This window comes from Triturus cristatus, chromosome 11 (genome assembly GCF_964204655.1).
Source record: "Triturus cristatus chromosome 11, aTriCri1.1, whole genome shotgun sequence".
Classification (NCBI taxonomy): domain Eukaryota; kingdom Metazoa; phylum Chordata; class Amphibia; order Caudata; family Salamandridae; genus Triturus; species Triturus cristatus.
This window is the reverse complement of record NC_140594.1, coordinates 493,399,629-493,416,155: the sequence shown is the minus strand read 5'-3', so window position 1 is coordinate 493,416,155 and position 16,527 is coordinate 493,399,629. Positions and strand designations below refer to the sequence as shown.

The 16,527-nt window shown below is 47.8% G+C and overlaps 1 protein-coding gene across 2 annotated transcripts in view; it reads right to left on the bottom strand.

Annotated features, from left to right (window-relative positions):
• Window positions 1–16,527, bottom strand: part of R3HCC1 (R3H domain and coiled-coil containing 1) — a 224,895-nt gene that overhangs the window by 123,287 nt on the left and 85,081 nt on the right. For both annotated transcript variants that reach the window (XM_085633230.1, XM_085633229.1), the window contains exon 5: window positions 4,261–4,433. In XM_085633230.1, the coding sequence (XP_085489356.1) occupies window positions 4,261–4,433 (173 nt within the window). The remainder of the gene's footprint in view (window positions 1–4,260; window positions 4,434–16,527) is intronic.

The window sequence follows — 16,527 nt, the reverse complement described above, 5'->3', positions numbered from 1 at the left end:
TAGTGCACATTTGATAGAATTGTTAGTAACAAGTTTACCTTCTTTTACTACTTCTTGACCCCTTCTCTATGCTCCTTTGGGAGGTGCTGGAGGAGCCCCTCCATTTCGTCCCAGTGGGCCATGTCATACCTTGCTAACAAAGCCTGGCTTTTGGCTATACGCCAAGGATTAGCTGCTTGTGCAGCAATTCTTTTACCAGAGGCATCTATGAGCTTGTACTCCTTTTCTGGAGGTGGTGCATCTCCAGTTGTTTGTGGGTTAGTTCTTTTCCTTGCATTTGCACTACCAAAGAGTCCTGGGTTTATTGACATTTAATAAAAATTAGGTCTGATGGTGATGCCTTGTATTTTTAGTCAATGCGTGGAGTAAATTATACCTGCTTTGACTGGATCTTTAAAAAGAAGTTTGTCTGAATGACGTTTCATACCTCGAGTAAAGCTAAGTATTGTGCCTCTCTCTCTGCATTAGACAAAGTCTAAAACAGAAAATATTCCTCTATTGAGTCTTCATAAAGAGTAACTTGATGGAATGTGGCTGCATGTGCTATATGGTGCCAATAAGCAGAAGCATCATCAAGTGGTGATGGGTGAGTGGGATCTAAATAAGGGTCAGTGTCTGCTTGAGGCTCAATATCATATTCATCCCAAGGATCCCCTGACTGTATCATCTAGGATGTCCTGATCTTCCTCTACTGTAGATTGAGGAGCTATGTTACCTGCCTCAGACAAATTTGGCGAGTGAGGTGGTGGAATATGTGGTGGAGATGGTGTTTGTGGTATTGGTGAAGTGAGAATAGGAATGTGCAATGGACTAGTTGCAGTTTTCTTTCTCCTCTCCTTTACAGGTTGAACAGGAATGTCCAATGCCTCATCAAAACTCAACTGCTTCTTAGAAGTCCGTTGTTTTGGTGGTTGTATAATTATTTGTTAAGTTCCAGGTTGAATTTGCAGTCTTTTTTGTTTCAGATCGAGCTTTTGATGAAATTGCTCAAGAATTGGCTCTGGAGGAGATTCTAGACCGAAAACTAAGCATTTTGGTGGTGGAAGATTTGTTTTCGACAAGGGAATATTCGGTTCCGAAACATGTAGTCTTTGTTCCGGTTCAGACACCGAAGATCAAGATGTTGCGGCCTCGGTTTGAAAGGAGGTGGAGCCTCCTGCTGTAGACCGAACTTTCGTAGCCGAGCAGGAGGGCGTGGCTTCCAAGTCATGTTTTGGGTGCACGCCTTGGCTTGTTTACAGTGGTTGCCCGTGAGCAGGTTTTTCGGAGGAAAACGATGGTTTGGGCTTAGGATCAGGGGTAGAAGTACTCCTTGTCCGTTTCTTTTGCACTGATTGAAGAACGGTGAGTCTTCCTCGGATTGGGACCCGATTTGGAATCATGGATGGAAAGTGATTCCTCCTGTGCAGCAGAAAGTTCTTCCTACTCTTCCTGTCGACCTACGATGTCAGCGACATCATTCGCTTGTTTCATCTACATTTCCGGTCATCTCGCGTGTCTGTCCCGAAGAGTTGCTTTTTTGACGAAAGGATTTGCAGGCCTCACATGTGTCTACTAGATGCTCAGGCGAGAGGCATAAGTTACAAACAGGATGTTGGTAGCTGTGAGGGTATTTGGAGTGACACTTTGGGATAGAAACAGAACGGCGTGCATTCCATAGCACGTCATTCTCTGAGAGCGTTGCAAATGGAGACGTTTTGCCCGCAGGCCAAGGAAGCGAACCAAAGACTTGCTAAGGAAAGGGTGTATGGGACATAAAAGTATACCGATCAAAACAATACCGTCGAAAGATATAGGAGGGACTGAAGGGAACCCGAAGGAGTCTCGAACTGGAGCGCGAGATACTACAACCGAACCAGTCGGCGGAAAAAACAATCTGAAGATGGCGTCAATGACCGTATTACCAAGAGAAGTCGCACAGCCTCGAAGAAAACCTCTTGGAACAAAAACAACTTGTAATCACACGAGCCCAACACTAGATGACAGTTTTATGCAAAGCAAGTACATCTACAGCACACGCCTCAAACATAACTTTTGGTTTTAAAAGCACCTGCTGTTTCCTTGCATGCCCAGCAGTTCTCAAGCAACAGTTCAAATGCCAAGATAATGCAGGTGAGTTATGCTTCTGCTGGAGAGAGATCAAAGTTTTGTCTAGTGGCTGTTTGTCTCTTCATAAAGTAGTACAGAGGGATTATATGCCTGCTGTAAAGCACGTGTACCATGCAGATCAAAGAACTGTAATCCTTACTGTTATGTGTAACATTTTCTGTAGACTGATTTACACACAAGATTCATTGCCTTTGTATAATGTGTGTGCCATGTAAAGTGCTCCAACACCCTAGGGTTGCTTTGAGTATCGTTATAAAGCAAAAGAAATGCATGTGAGAGAGGGGCTGTGGAGAGACGAATGGCACTGTTGGAGGGTGGTCAATCAACCAATCAGTAGATTTGTAGATCACTTCTGGTCACCTGTGAGGGTAATCCAGGCGCTGAAAGGGACCAGTCAATTGCCCCAATAGACTAGGTAGTAGTGAGGAATTGTGTGGAGAAGGAGATCAAGGATTGGGGGGGTTCAGAATGTCGCAATTCCAGCTCCAGAGATGTATACTATAACCATGGACCTAATACTGTGCTAGAGCGCTGATTCTGCCTATGCGGCCCTTTTTTGTCATTAACGTCTATGGTCGATCACTGAAAAGAGTTGGTTGGGTAGCTGCATTTTCTCAATAGAAATGCTAATTTCCACAGGAGCTATTGAGTATTCTGCTGTCAGTAGCCCCGTGTTAGGGCAGAAAATCCATTTCACTAGTGCATGAAAATAAAAACAAAAAGAAGACAATCTGCCATGGGATCTTCATAGTAAACGCGACAGCCATATTGGAAAGTTGATAATATATTACACTGAAATGCAGCTTCACTAAAATTGCTCGTTTTATGAACATATTGCTGCAGAACCTGTTTTGCTTTGTACAGTTATAAGCAATTTACAGAAAAAAAATGATTAAACATTATAAAATAATATTATGGCATGATGGCATGCAACAGGTGAGAGCAAAAACATCCTTAGGTGAAAATTCTGAACTCTAGATTACTATTTAGCACGAAAACCACAACTTATCTTACCAGCTCATCATAGTGCCTTCTTCTAGTTTCTTTATAATATTCTGCAATGGTTGCAGAAAAAAAGTTTACATTATATTGCAGACCAAAAACTGTGTAAGTTCAAACTGCCTACAATTCAGAATAAACACAACCAACAAAACACAATCTTGGGAGTTAACTAAAACATACAGTACACCAATTCAAACAAAACAAACAAGAAAAATACCATTAAATGCCTATGGCGATTATTGCATTGTTTCGATAATGAAGGGATGGGGGGGGGGGGGATTTACCGCCAAGGGGCAAGAGTAGTAGTGACCTAAACGAAACGCGACATCCCTGGGGAGGCCATCATGCTGAACAATGGGAATGACAGGCCAGGTTGCTAGCCACAATTGCGCCCACAAAACTCTGATACCATTTTGTGTGCTGAAGCCCGATTAGCGGGGTGCTTCAGTTAAATCAACTGTACGTATGTGTGGGGGACCATGACGGTGTCTCTGGTTTCACTGCCTGCTTCATCCTCGTTCCCCAAGCAGGACAGCCAACTGTGATCCTGTAGGCCGATTCTAAATGTATTGGACACTGCCTACACAAACTGCTGAATGATGTTGACCCACAGAACTTCTCTGGGTATATATTTTTAATGCTTTATTATTTCCTATGAAAAAAGTTCTGACAAACAACTAAGTTATCTTTACACTGCAAACCAAACAATTCCTAAATAATATTATTAGAATGAATAAAAATAAAAAAAAAACATAGCATTCCAACACTGGGTCTTGCAGTGCCTCCACTAAAATTAAAGGCCAGGGGGCGGATAGCGCAAAAAAAATAAACGAAAATCAGACAAGGGCGCTGAAGTGATTAACTTTGGGTAGGAACATGAACTGCCATTGATTGAAGAACGGATACCAATGTTCTGAAGTTTGCAGCTGTTCTGAAAAAGTAGCCTATGTTTAAAAACACTGAAAATTCCCTGCAATATAACCATCTTGCGCTGATCATTTATCGAGAAAGGCGCAAGGGCAAATGGTTCAAACGAATAAGGAATTGCATTTCCTTGCTCCATTTTAACTCATGCATTAATAAAACTCAGCATTTCGGTTCTGACTATGCACAGCATTCTTTAGGTCATGATGATACCAAGGGACTTACTGGAATTCTGCAAACACTTCCATAATATCTTCAGTGTTAAGGTCAGGCATGAAGTCATAAATTTCAATGACGTGTGTAAACTTCACCTTTCCACCAACTGTTAAACCATAACTGGAATAATCGAATTTCAATTTTTCAATACTGATGTCTTTCTCTGTTAAATGAGTTTTGATCTTGAACAGAAAAAATATTAGAAGAAAAAACAGTTAAAATTATACAAATACGTATATGTTGGTATTCACACACATAATGCACTTTACTAAGGTTTCTTGCGTCTTGAAACTCCAATGTGAAATGGATATTATTTTGAAAACTGATCTTTTTAAGAAACTAACATGCAAGAATTACACTGCTTTCAAAACGGACCAAAAGCATAATTATACTAAGTATTTAAAACACCCTGTCACCAATTAAGGCACAAGTTACTACTTGTGTAACGATATATCTGTAAGAGACATTAGTTAGTGATAGATTCCTTACCTTAGAATATCCCCAGGCGTCAGACTGGATCCGGAAAGCTTTCGTCAGCAGTACCCCTGCGCATCGATAGGCGTCGTCGTACGGCTCCGCGTGCGTAGCTGGCGTCGTATTCGCCGAGATGACGTCACTGGAGCTACTTGGACGCGCCCACGTGCGTTGACGTCAGTTCTGTACACAACTTTCCATGAAAGGAACGCAGAGCCATGTAAGATACTGACCACTGGTGCATAGAAACTAGGGCCCGAAAGGATGACCTTAACCCTAGAAATCAGTTCGCCGAACGGGGAGGATGGGTGGGGCGGTAAAGAATCTATCACTAACTAATGTCTCTTACAGATATATCGTTACACAAGTAGTAACTTGTGCATCTGAAAGAGACCGGTTAGTGATAGATTCCTTACCTTAGAATAGATACCCCAGCAATACCAACCTCGGTGGTGGGTCTGCGAACAAGATTACACCAGAAAGTCATGGAGAACAGAACGGCCAAAGAAGCAGTCTCTCCGGACCTGACTGTCAAGGCAATAATGCTTTGTAAAAGTGTGCAGCGAAGTCCACGTGGCAGCCTGACAGATGTCCTGCAGGGGACACACCGCTTCCCAATGCAGTAGTAGCTGCTGTCGCCCTGGTAGAATGGGCACGCAGCCCCACCGGAGGTTCCTTTTCAGCCATAGAATAACAGGCCTTGACACACAAGATGACCCAGCGGGAGATAGTCCTCTTGTGAACAGCCCGGCCTTTCTTGGCACCTGCGTAGCCAACAAAGAGCTGGTCATCCACCCGGAATTCTTGTCTGCAATTCAGGTAAAAGGAGAGCGCACGTTTTGGGTCCAGACGGTGGAGCCTCTCTTCCTCTCTGGAAGGGTGCGGAGGCGGTAAGAAAGTGGGCAAGGTGATAGTCTGCACGGCAGTGACAACCTTTGGCAAGAAGGAAGGACGAGTACGAAGCACAACCTTGTCCGGATGAACCGACAGAAAAGGAGGCTTACAAGAAAGAGCCTGAAGCTCACTCACTCTCCTGGCAGAGGGGATAGCCACCAGGAAGGCAGTTTTCAAAGTCAAACGACGTAAAGGACAATTGTGAAGCAGCTCCAAGGGAGCGCACATGAGATAGGTCAAAACAAGATTCAAGTCCCACTGAGGCATTATGAAAGGAACAGGAGGGAACATATGCATAATGCCTTAAGAATCTCTGTACAGCAGGGGACTTGAAAAGAGAAGGCTGATCTGGAAGCCTCAGAAAGGCTGAAATGGCCGAAAGGCAGCCCTTGATAGTACCCAGAGCAGAGCCCTGCCGGGCCAGAGAAAGAAGGAACAAAAGGACCTCAGAAAGAGGGACAGAAAGGAGTCCACAGTCTTGGCTGTGCACCATGACACAAATTTGTTCCACCTGCAGGCGTACACCAATTTAGTGGAGGGACGCCTGGCTGCCAGAATGACATCACAGACTTCGGGAGGCAAGTCAAATGGAATCAGCTGTCGCTGCTCAATCCCCAAGCATGTAGGGGGAGGCTGGACAGGTTCGGGTGGAGAACCGTCCCCTGCTGCTGCGACAGAAGATCCTCCAGCAGACTTGGGCCCGGTCGACCCTGATTTTCTTCAGCACTCTGGGTTGAAGAGGTATAGGCGGAAAGGCGTACAACAGATCGCAGCTCCACTCGCGACGAAAAGCGTTGCCGAGCGAGTGCCGCCTTGGAAATTCCAACGCGCAGAACTGCGGACATTGCGCGTTCTCTTCTGTGGTGAATAGATCTAACCAAGGCTCTCCCCACTGTTGAAAGAGACCTTGAGCCACCTCCGAGTGAAGACGTCATCCGTGATCCTTCAGATACCGGCGGCTGAGTTCGTCCGCCCTGGCGTTCAAATAACCCACCAGGAACCGTCTAGGAAATGCCGTGACGTTCCAGCCATGTCCAGAGGCCTAGAGCCTCCTGACATAGGGTCCCCGACCACACCCTGCCCTGTTTGTTGCAATACCACATGGCAGTGGTGTTGTCCATGAACAACTGCACTACCTTCCCCCTGACGGATAGAAGGAATGCCTTCAGTGCAAGAAACCGCGCCCGAAGCTCCAGAAAATTGATATGGAGCCGGGACTCCGCCGGAGGCCAGAGGCTTCTGATCTCCACCTCTCCCATGTGGCCGCCCTATCCTAGGAGGGACGCATCCGTCACCACTGTGTGCTCCGGTTGGGGAAGGGAGAGGGATCTGCCGCTGACCCAATGCTGATTCGTGAGCCACCACTGCAATTGTTGTGTAGTGCCCTCCGAGATCTGGACGTAGTAGGACAGGTTCCCCTGATGCTGCGCCCACTGGAACTTCAGGTCCCACTGCAGAGCCCGCATTTGCCACCTGGCATGGTTGGTCAGCAGTATGCAGGAGGCCATGAGTTCCAGCAGGCTCAAGGTAATCTTAACCGAAACCCAGGACAAGGGCTGAAAGATTGGAATCATAGCCCGAATGTCCTGGACTCGCTGTTCGGGAGGATAAACCCGAAACTGCGCCGTGTCCAGAACCGCTCCGATGTAGAGAAACTTCTGGGAGGGAATCAGGTGCGACTTCGACTGTTGATTGAAAACACCAGCAAATGCAGGCGGTCGGTCGCAGTCTGGAGGTGGGAGACGACTGTGTGGAGCGAGCCCGCCTTGAACAACCAATCGTCAAGATAGGGGAAGACAAACCCCTGATCTGCGTAGAACATCGCCATCACTTTTGTGAACACCCGAGGTGCGCTGGTAAGACCAAAGGGGAGCACGGTGAACTGAAAATGCTTCTGGCCCACCGTAAATCGCCGGTAACGCCGATGGGCCAGCAGGACGGGAATATGAAAATAAGCGTCCTGCAGATCCAGTGCCGCCATCCAGTCTTGTGGGTCGAGAGCAGACAAGACCTGAGCCAGAGTGAGCATTTTGAACTTCTCCTTCCGGAGGAAGCAATTTACGCTCCGAATGTCTAAGATGGGACGTAGACCCTTGTCCTTCTTTGGAACCAAGAAGTAGTGGGAGTACCAACCACGACCTACTTCTGGCGTCGGAACGCGCTCGATGGCCCCCTTGGCTAAGATGGCCATAACTTTCTGCTGGAGAAGTGCCAAATGATCCCCCGACATGCGGTGGAACTGCGGTGGCATGGCTGAGGGGGTAGACTCCAAAAACCACCTGTCTGATGTAATGGTGCGCCAGTGGGCGAGGTGATCACGAATCCTGCCCCCCCCCCACTGGCATCTGGTGGATCTGAAACACCGGACTAGGAAGGTGTGGAGGCACTGGCAGCAGGGGTGTTGGTGGACTGACCCGCACGCTGGCCCCGTGAACCGCCTCTGCGAGCCCCACGTCCGCAGCTGCGCTGGGACTGATGCTGCACAGGCTTGTTATGAAATGAACGTGTTTATACACCCCTTTCGGAGCTTCGAAAGGAGCGAAAGTTAGAAGCGGAAGGAGTATGTGTAGCCGAAAGGCCTAAGGACTTGGCCGTGGCCCGAGAGTCCTTGAAACGCTCCAATGTGGAATCCGCCTTACCAACAAAGAGGCAAGTGCCATCGAAGGGCATGTCCATCAAAGTATTCTGGACATCTGCCGAAAAACCAGTCGTCCTCAACCAGGCAGGACGACGGAGAGCCACCGTTGTGGAAATCGCCCTACCCAGCGAATCTGCGGTATCAAGACCACAACGTATAGTGAATTTGGCCGCGTCTCTCCCCTCCATAAGAGCTTGGGAGAGAACTGCCCGGGCCACCTCCGGACACTGAGGTAGCACTTGTTCAACCGCATCCCATACAGAATGGGAATAGCGGCCCAATTGACAGGCAGTGTTCACAGACCACAGTCCAGAACTTGTGGAAGAATAAATCTTCTTACCAAACTGCTCTCACTTCTTGGATTCCTTGTCTGGTGGAGCAGAAGGAAACGCACTTGGAGACGTCGAGGCCTGAACCACCAAACTCTTAGGTGTAGGGTGTTGGGTGAGGAAGGGAGGGTCGCCCGGGGCCGGGCGATGGCATCGGCCTACACCCTTGTCCACAGGGGCCCCTGTGTTGGGCCAGGACCAGGTGCCCAGAAGCACATCATTAAGTGCATCATTAAACGGCAACAACAGTTCTGTAGAAGAAGAGGCTGGCCGAAGCACTTCAGTCAGTAGGTTGGTCCTGACAGCCACAGTAGGGAGCTCGAGGCCAAGAGCCTCAGCCGCCCTACGTAGCACCGTGGAAAATGTACCACTCTCCTCCATAGTAGCTGAAGGGGATGGTGAACCAGGCGCCGGAGTGTAATCCGGGCCACCGGCCTCTGCCTCCTCATCCCAGTCGGGGACAGACTCGCACTGTGCTGAGAGAGGGTCTTCAAACCCCTCCCAGTCCTCTCCTTCCCCCACAAGTGGACGAGGATGTGGGTGAATAAAAGGGTAAAAGTTCCCCATCGGCGTCAGGATCGGCGTCGGGAGACATCCCTACGGCACCGTGTCGACGTCAGAAAATAAGTCGTCGGCGGGGCAGTACGGGGTCCACTGGCAAGAACAAGGAGCCACGGCCGGAGCCATGGAGGCCTCTGGGCGTCGGGGCCGGAGCCATCAAGGAACGCGGAACAGTGGGGCCTGCGGGGCGTGAAGGCGTGCCGACAGGGCCGCACGGGCCGAAAATATGTGCCATTGCAGACACGAACTCTTGCAATTCGGCCGAAGTCGCCGATGGACCCGGGAAAGGTGGGTAAGCCAACGGTAACTGCTCAGGCTCCGTTGGAGCCGCAGGGGCGGTGCCACCTGCTCCCTCAGCCGCATCCCGCGATCAGCGAGGGGAGGACGAAGAGAGGCGATGCTTCTTCGACTTCTTGTGCTTCGCCTTACCTGACTCCGAGTGCGAAGACTTTGAATGATGGTGCTTGCTCTGCGACTGGGCCCTTGATCTCCCACGTGACCAGGACATGTAACGACAAGGGGCCGATTCCCGGGCCTCCAAACACTTTCGGGACTGCTCCCGCAAAGTTTTCGGGGCCATGGCCTTGCAGTGGGGGACGACTCAGTGTCATGGTCACGCCCCAGGCACAAGAGACACTCACGGTGCGGGTCCGTAAGCGACATCGTGCGCGGACAGGCCCTGCAAAGCTCGAAACCGGGCATCCCTATGCACCAGGGGTAAGTTTACTTACAAATTATAACAAACAAATACTTAGTCAACAAGTGACGGGTACCGCTCTCTCCGGATCTGCGCTTGCTGGCGCGGAAAAAGAAAGAACTGACGTCAGCGCGCGTGGGAGCGTCTAAGTAGCTCCAGAGACGTCATCTCAGCGAATACAAGGCCAGCGACGCACGCAGAGCCATACGACAACGTCTATCGACGCGCAGGGGTACAGCTGACGAAAGTTTTCGGATCCAGTCTGACGCCTGGGGATATTCGAAGGTAAGGAATCTATCACTAACGTGTCTCTTTCAGATTCGGTTATCTCGTTTTATCACTTAATTCACCTACATGTGTGTATCACATAAAACTTTATGACATTTAATTCTCTTTATCACCGGCATTGCTTCTAACTGAAATTGAATTGGTACTTAGAATATCGGTGCTTTGCCTTTATTACAAACAAGACCTCTTCGATTTCAAATATTCTACACACTTTAAAGACTACCTGATGATGAAATTGTTCTTTTTTCCATCACTCGTATTTACGAATCCAAAACGAATTTAATACTTCTCAACCGCTCAATTCATTCAGTGCTCAAGGTATTAAAATATTTAAACTGATACTTTAGGCCCTTCGGAGTTTACATTGATATTTTATTGGCAAATTTCTGCATTGTCCGAGGGGTTTTCCTTTCTCAAAACAGGCCCACCATAGCCAATCTTGGTCACCTCAAACTTTGATGGTCAAAGTACATTCTTATTTGAAACTACCCAACAAGCTTTTCTTTTAGATTCCAGACTTCAGATCATTAAGAAGGCCGCTGCAAGACACAATACTCAACCTCCCACGCAGCAATACTCAACCTCCCACGCAGCACAAACATCTAACCTAATCTCTGAGAGCCTTACTAGCTCCCCATTCCCAAATGCAGGCAATTCAAACTCCCCAGGTAAACCTACAACCTTTCGCCACACTGAACCAACATACCTGACAGCTGCATACCCTTTCATCAGCCTGCCAGACCCTTACACTCAGTCTCACACTCACACACCCAGCATTCATAAAAAGAGAACAGGTCGCTCATTCTCTGACATTGCACCAAACACATGGAATGACCTTCACAACACATCAGAGCCTCCTCCTCACTTTGAGCTCCACAAGACGCTGAACACCTGTCTTTTCAAATAACTCTGTGGGGACAACACGCCCAAACACCTGCTCAAGCAACAAGATACCCTCATTGGTGATTACTGCACTCTACAAACCGACATAACAAGAAACCCTCTGCAGACCCTTCAACGCTAACCAAATTTAAGAATAAAGCAACTGGAAAGGGGGGTTCCATGATTCTGGGGGACTCTAGCAGGAGTGAGCAGGGCTCCCATGCTCCTACAAGAGTTCTTTAGTAGCACAGGGGCCACACTTCTTCCCGTAAGAGGCAAATGAGATTGGGAAACCATTACAAAAAGAAAAAAACAATTAAAAAAGAGGGGGGAGGGGGTCTGGTGGGTTGGCCCTGCAGCTATTTAGCATCATGCACAGACGAAAGCTGGGCAGAGGTTGGCTGCCTGCGGGGCTGGGCACAAGGTCTGGCTGCAGACCAGGCCCTCCGTCCACACAAGGCTATGCACAGCCGATGGCCATGCGCAGATGGGTGTAGGCAGCCAAAGTGGTGTTGGGCGCTCACCTCTAAGAGGTTTATGTGCAGGTTCCGCTCGGAAGATGACCACTTCTCGCTGATTTGAAGCTCCTCAAGGAAGGCTCCCCAACCTTCTAGAGACGCATCCGTGGTTATCACTTGAGGAGAAGCTCGAGTTAGAAAAGGTAGGCCTCGAGAGAGATTTCGTGGATGAGTCCACCAGTTTAGAGAGGCGACCACCTGTATGATGTCGAAGGATCCATTGATTTGAATCCACTGAGTGGAGAGAGCCTCTCGGAGAGGACGCATGCGGAGGCGACAGTAGGGTACTAGAAGAATGCAGGAGGACATTATTCCGAGGAGGGATTTGAATAGGCACACTGAAAGAGACTTTCTTTTCCGTATACGCTCTGCTAATTACCGGAGTTTTTGATGTCGTTCCTGTGATGGGTTAGCTTTTTTCAGGACCGTATCCAGGACAGCTCCCAGAAATGTAATCCGCTGCGAAGGTTGTAGGACAGATTTGTCTGGGTTGAGGGTGAGACCCAATTTTTTGAAAAGCAGAAGACAGGCTCTGGAAGACTTGCTCATGCTGTCGAGAGAGAGTGCCTTGACGAGCCAGTCGTCGAGATAAGGGAAGACTTGGTGATGCTGCTGCCTGAGGTATGCAGCCACTGGGGAAAGACACTTTGTGAATATGCGCGGGGCTGACAAGTCCGAAGGGCAGGACTCAAAACTGGTAGTGCCTGCCGGCCATGGCGAACCTTGGAACCTTTTTGTGTCTTTTGTGGATAGGAATATGAAAATAAGCATCTTGGAGGTCCAAGGATACCATGTGGTCGTTCGCATTGAGAAGCTGCAAGACTTCTTAAATGGTGACCATGCAAAACGATTGTTTCTTCAATAATTTGTTTAGACTTCTCAAATCTAGGATTGACCTCCATTTCTTTTCCTTTTTGCGCACCAAGAAGAATCAGGAGTAAAAACCTTGTCCTCTTTGATGAACAGGAACCCGTTCTATAGCTCCCTTCTGGATCATTGATGATATTTCCAGGAGTAAGAGGTGTAAATGTTTGTGAGCCATAGGTTCAGGTGTCGTGGAGGAGTTTGCACAAATTCTAGAGAATGTCCAAATTGTACTAGTTGGAGAACTCAACGATCTGTTGTGATTTGATTCCAGTTTTGAAGGTAGTGGAATATCTTTCCTTCTACTTGGAGGGTGGAGATGAAATGGAGATCGGCGGTATAGAGAAGCCATTGGCGTCGGGCCGAATCCTTCGGTAGTCCAGCCCTTCCGCGAAAGGAAGACTTGTTGTATGAAGTCTGTGTCTGTTGCCTCTGTTGAAATTGTGGCCTGTATTGTTGGTTAGATGAGGAGTAGGTAGGATACCTATATTGCTGGTAGCCTCCTCTGTAAGAAGATTGCCCTCTACCCCTTGAGCCTCGAAAAGGGGTGCTTTTATATTAAGGGATGTATCTGTATCTTTTTTGACCCCTTGGAGTGCTTCATCGATATGAGTTCCAAAAAGGAGTTGTCCATCATAAGGCATGTCAAGGACTTTGGTCTGGATCTCAGGCCGGAATGTTGTTGCCTTAAGCCATCCTTGGCGCCTTAGGACCGCCGCCCCAGCCAGTTGGCGGAAACCAGTGGATGCGATGTCCATCGCTCAGTCGATAATTTCAGAAGCCGACCTTTTGCCCTCCAGCAACACCTTTTTTGCTTCCTCTCAGGACTCTTGCGGCAGGGTCTCTAGGTAGGGTGCAATGTCTGACCACATCTAGCCTGGTGTAGCGTCCCAATAACGCTAATGAGTTAGACGCCCGTACAGTTAACGCCGTCATGGAGGAAAAACGCTTTCCAATATTGTCTAAGCACCTGCCCTCTTTATCAGGAGGTGCTGAAAGTGGGGCAGATGGGGTTTTTTGATCTGTGTTGAGCTGCCGGAGTAATCACTGACTCAGGCTTGGGATGGCCTATAAGGCAGGCCGGAGCGTCAGGAGCTCTATATTTTCTATCCAATCTTGGCAAGACTGGAGGAACTGTAGGGTTATGCATTATTTTGATGCCTTGATCCCAGATATAATCCATATAGGCATAGATCTAACCGATTTTTTGAAAGGTTCTTTGAAGTCGTAAAAGAAACAGTCCTGTTGGTGAGAAGGCATTGGAAGTTTAAAACGTTGTGCTGCTCTTTCCAGGAGATTATGGAATCCTCCGATATCTTCTGGAGGAGAGTCTACCTGAGGGGGTAACGGCGACGCTGGAAGAGGGATAACATAGTTGTACCATTTGTCATGATGTGAGTGTTCTGAATTTCCTCTTCTTCTTGTGGCTCATCCTCCTCGTCATCTGTAGAGGGGGAGAGGCGGCACAGGCACTTCAATGGCAGGCGGCGGTGGAGGTGGAACTTGTGCCATCTGAGGTGGAGAGAGAACTGGAGCAGGAGATGGAGCAGAGGTAGGGAACCTCTTTCTGTAGTCTGAAATCATGAATTGCAGGTCAGAGACCAGGTCTGAAGGAAGACAAACCATCTGTGGTTGTTGATGATGGCTTTCGTCTTGATAGTACGCCTGCTCATCCATATCTTGATCTTCATACTCTGAGTCCTCCTGATATTTAACAGTGAGTTCAGAAGGACTTTTTGCAGCCCGAAACATACTGTCCTCGTCGGAATCATCATCTTCGTCCAACAGATGAGAGGGAGGTAAAGGTTGGACCCTATTGGGTGACGTCAGGGAAGGCGTCAGCATCTGCTTGCTGATTTTCTGTTGCAAATATGCATTTTCTGTCATTGATTTAGGTGTCGTCGACGAGGCCGCTGTCGGTATATTCGTCGTCGACGAAGAATCATCGATGGTTATACAGGGCACTGCCGCCGAAGGAACTCTCGTCGACGACAAAGTAGTCTTCGACGGAAGGGTTGTCGACGGTACACTCTTCATCGACGTACGTACCATTATCGAAGCACTCGTCGCCGTGCTAGTCGTCGAGCGAGCCGGCGATGCCATCTTCGACATCGACGAAGACTTCTCGATCGTCGACAACAAAAGGGTATGTGCCGTCGACGAAGACGCCGTCGACGATGAGAGATGCCGACGAGACTGAACTTGTGGAAACGGTCGTCGACGAAGTCACTCCAGTAGCTGTATGAAGAGATCTTGTCGTCGTCGAGATGGTAGTCGACGGGGCTGAGGAAGGCTTTTTAAAAGTGTGTATCACCATCGGCGGAGGAGTCCGAGCGTCTGAAGCTGGTTTCTGCGAACTTTGAAGGGGAGGAGACTCCCTGGCAGGCAAATCCTTAATTTTTGAAGCCTCTGAAGACTTTTGTGCGTCTTCTTTTGAGGTTGCTGCGAAGGACCTGGAGAGACATCTCTGGACCTTTTTTGAGGAGTTTTAGAGGAGGATCTTGATGAACTCTCACTCTCCTCAGAGGACAAGGGGTCTTCTTTGTCCTTAAGCCTCTGCAGCCAAGTCAAAAGCATTCCCTCACGGTCTTTGAATGTCTTTGTAGAAAAGGTACAACATACCTTGCAGTCTTTATGTGAGTGGTCCGGATAAAGACAGTAGAGGCAGTCCTTATGTTGGTCATCGACATGTAACCTTCTTTTTGCAGCTACCACAGGGCCTAAAAAGGCTTTTTTAGGGGTGTCCGAAATGAAGACACTAAGGACTTCACTCAGACAAAGAGAATCCTGAGGAAAAACACTTTGAATCCAAGAAACAGGGAAAACCTGAGCAGAGCTCAGTGGTGACCCCCTTAGCACGACCTGCGGCAGAAAATCTGAGGGACTAGAGCTCCTTCCAGGAAGGTTCCAGAGGGTGGTGAGAGCTGATTGGTTGTTCTCTAGAGTTTGGTCGTTCTTACAAAAGGACCTGGATATGTTACTAATGTGAGGCCTTATGCCTATTACTCTCTATGTCTTATGGGACATTACTTTACTTATGCACCGGGGACTCCCTTCCCGACGATGGGGAATGATTCAGGCATGTGAATCTATGAAAGATACCCTAATAATGGATAACTGAAATGACATCATGGAGAGGCCATGAGGATAAGTTACTTACCTGTAATCCTTGTTCACTTCCAGGGGGTATCCTCATCAAAGTCATAAGCACTGAATATTCCCGCCCATATGGATGGATGGATGGATAGACAGATGGATGGATGGATAGACAGATGGATAGATGGACAGACAGATAGATAGATATCTCGAGCACTCCACTGCCACTTCGGAAGAATGGAGTACGGACCAGGACTATGGTGCATGAAATCAGATTTATTCACCCAGAGGTAAAACAGCCATTACGCGCTTCGGCTCTGGAGAGCCTTGATCACATGGGTATATATGTACGTATGTATATTTTCTTTTATTTACCTACTGGCGGTCAACATTGACGAAGGCTGACACCGAAACGAGTTTTTTTATATAAACCTATCGCAATAAATCCGAAGGAGGATTTAACCTAACACGTGTAATTTACGAAAGTAAAGAGATAGATAGATATCTCCTACTGGCAGTCGCCAGTTGGTAGTTATAGTTAGAACCTAGTTTCCATAGGAAAAGTGTTTTTGATTTGCTAATAACTTTGGCGTCAGTTGACGAATCTTTTTAAAAAAAAAAGTCTATCCAGGTCGGCTCCTATCCTGAAAGTTTGGGGGTGATTCGTCAAGTGGGGCTGAGGGGAAAAAAGGTGGTCCCAAAAAGTGTTTGTGTGTTAATTTCCATAGGAAATGATGAGACAGGCTACAGCCCTAACTGCTGAATGGAATTACCCCAAATTTGGCAAAAAGGTAGTGCTTGGTTCAGAAAGCGACCTTTTTTAAAAATGGTGTAAATCCGTTCAGTAGTTGCTGACAAATTCAAAAAATAAAAGTTTTGAAATCTATGGCCGCGGTGGATTCGTGAACCCTCCCGACCACGAGCTTTATTCTAATTGGCTGTCAACACTCCAAACCAGGAAGTGTTGGCAGCCATCTTGTGACTCGGTAGAACGGAGTCACAAGAAAACAGAGAAAAAAAATGTTTAAAAACAAG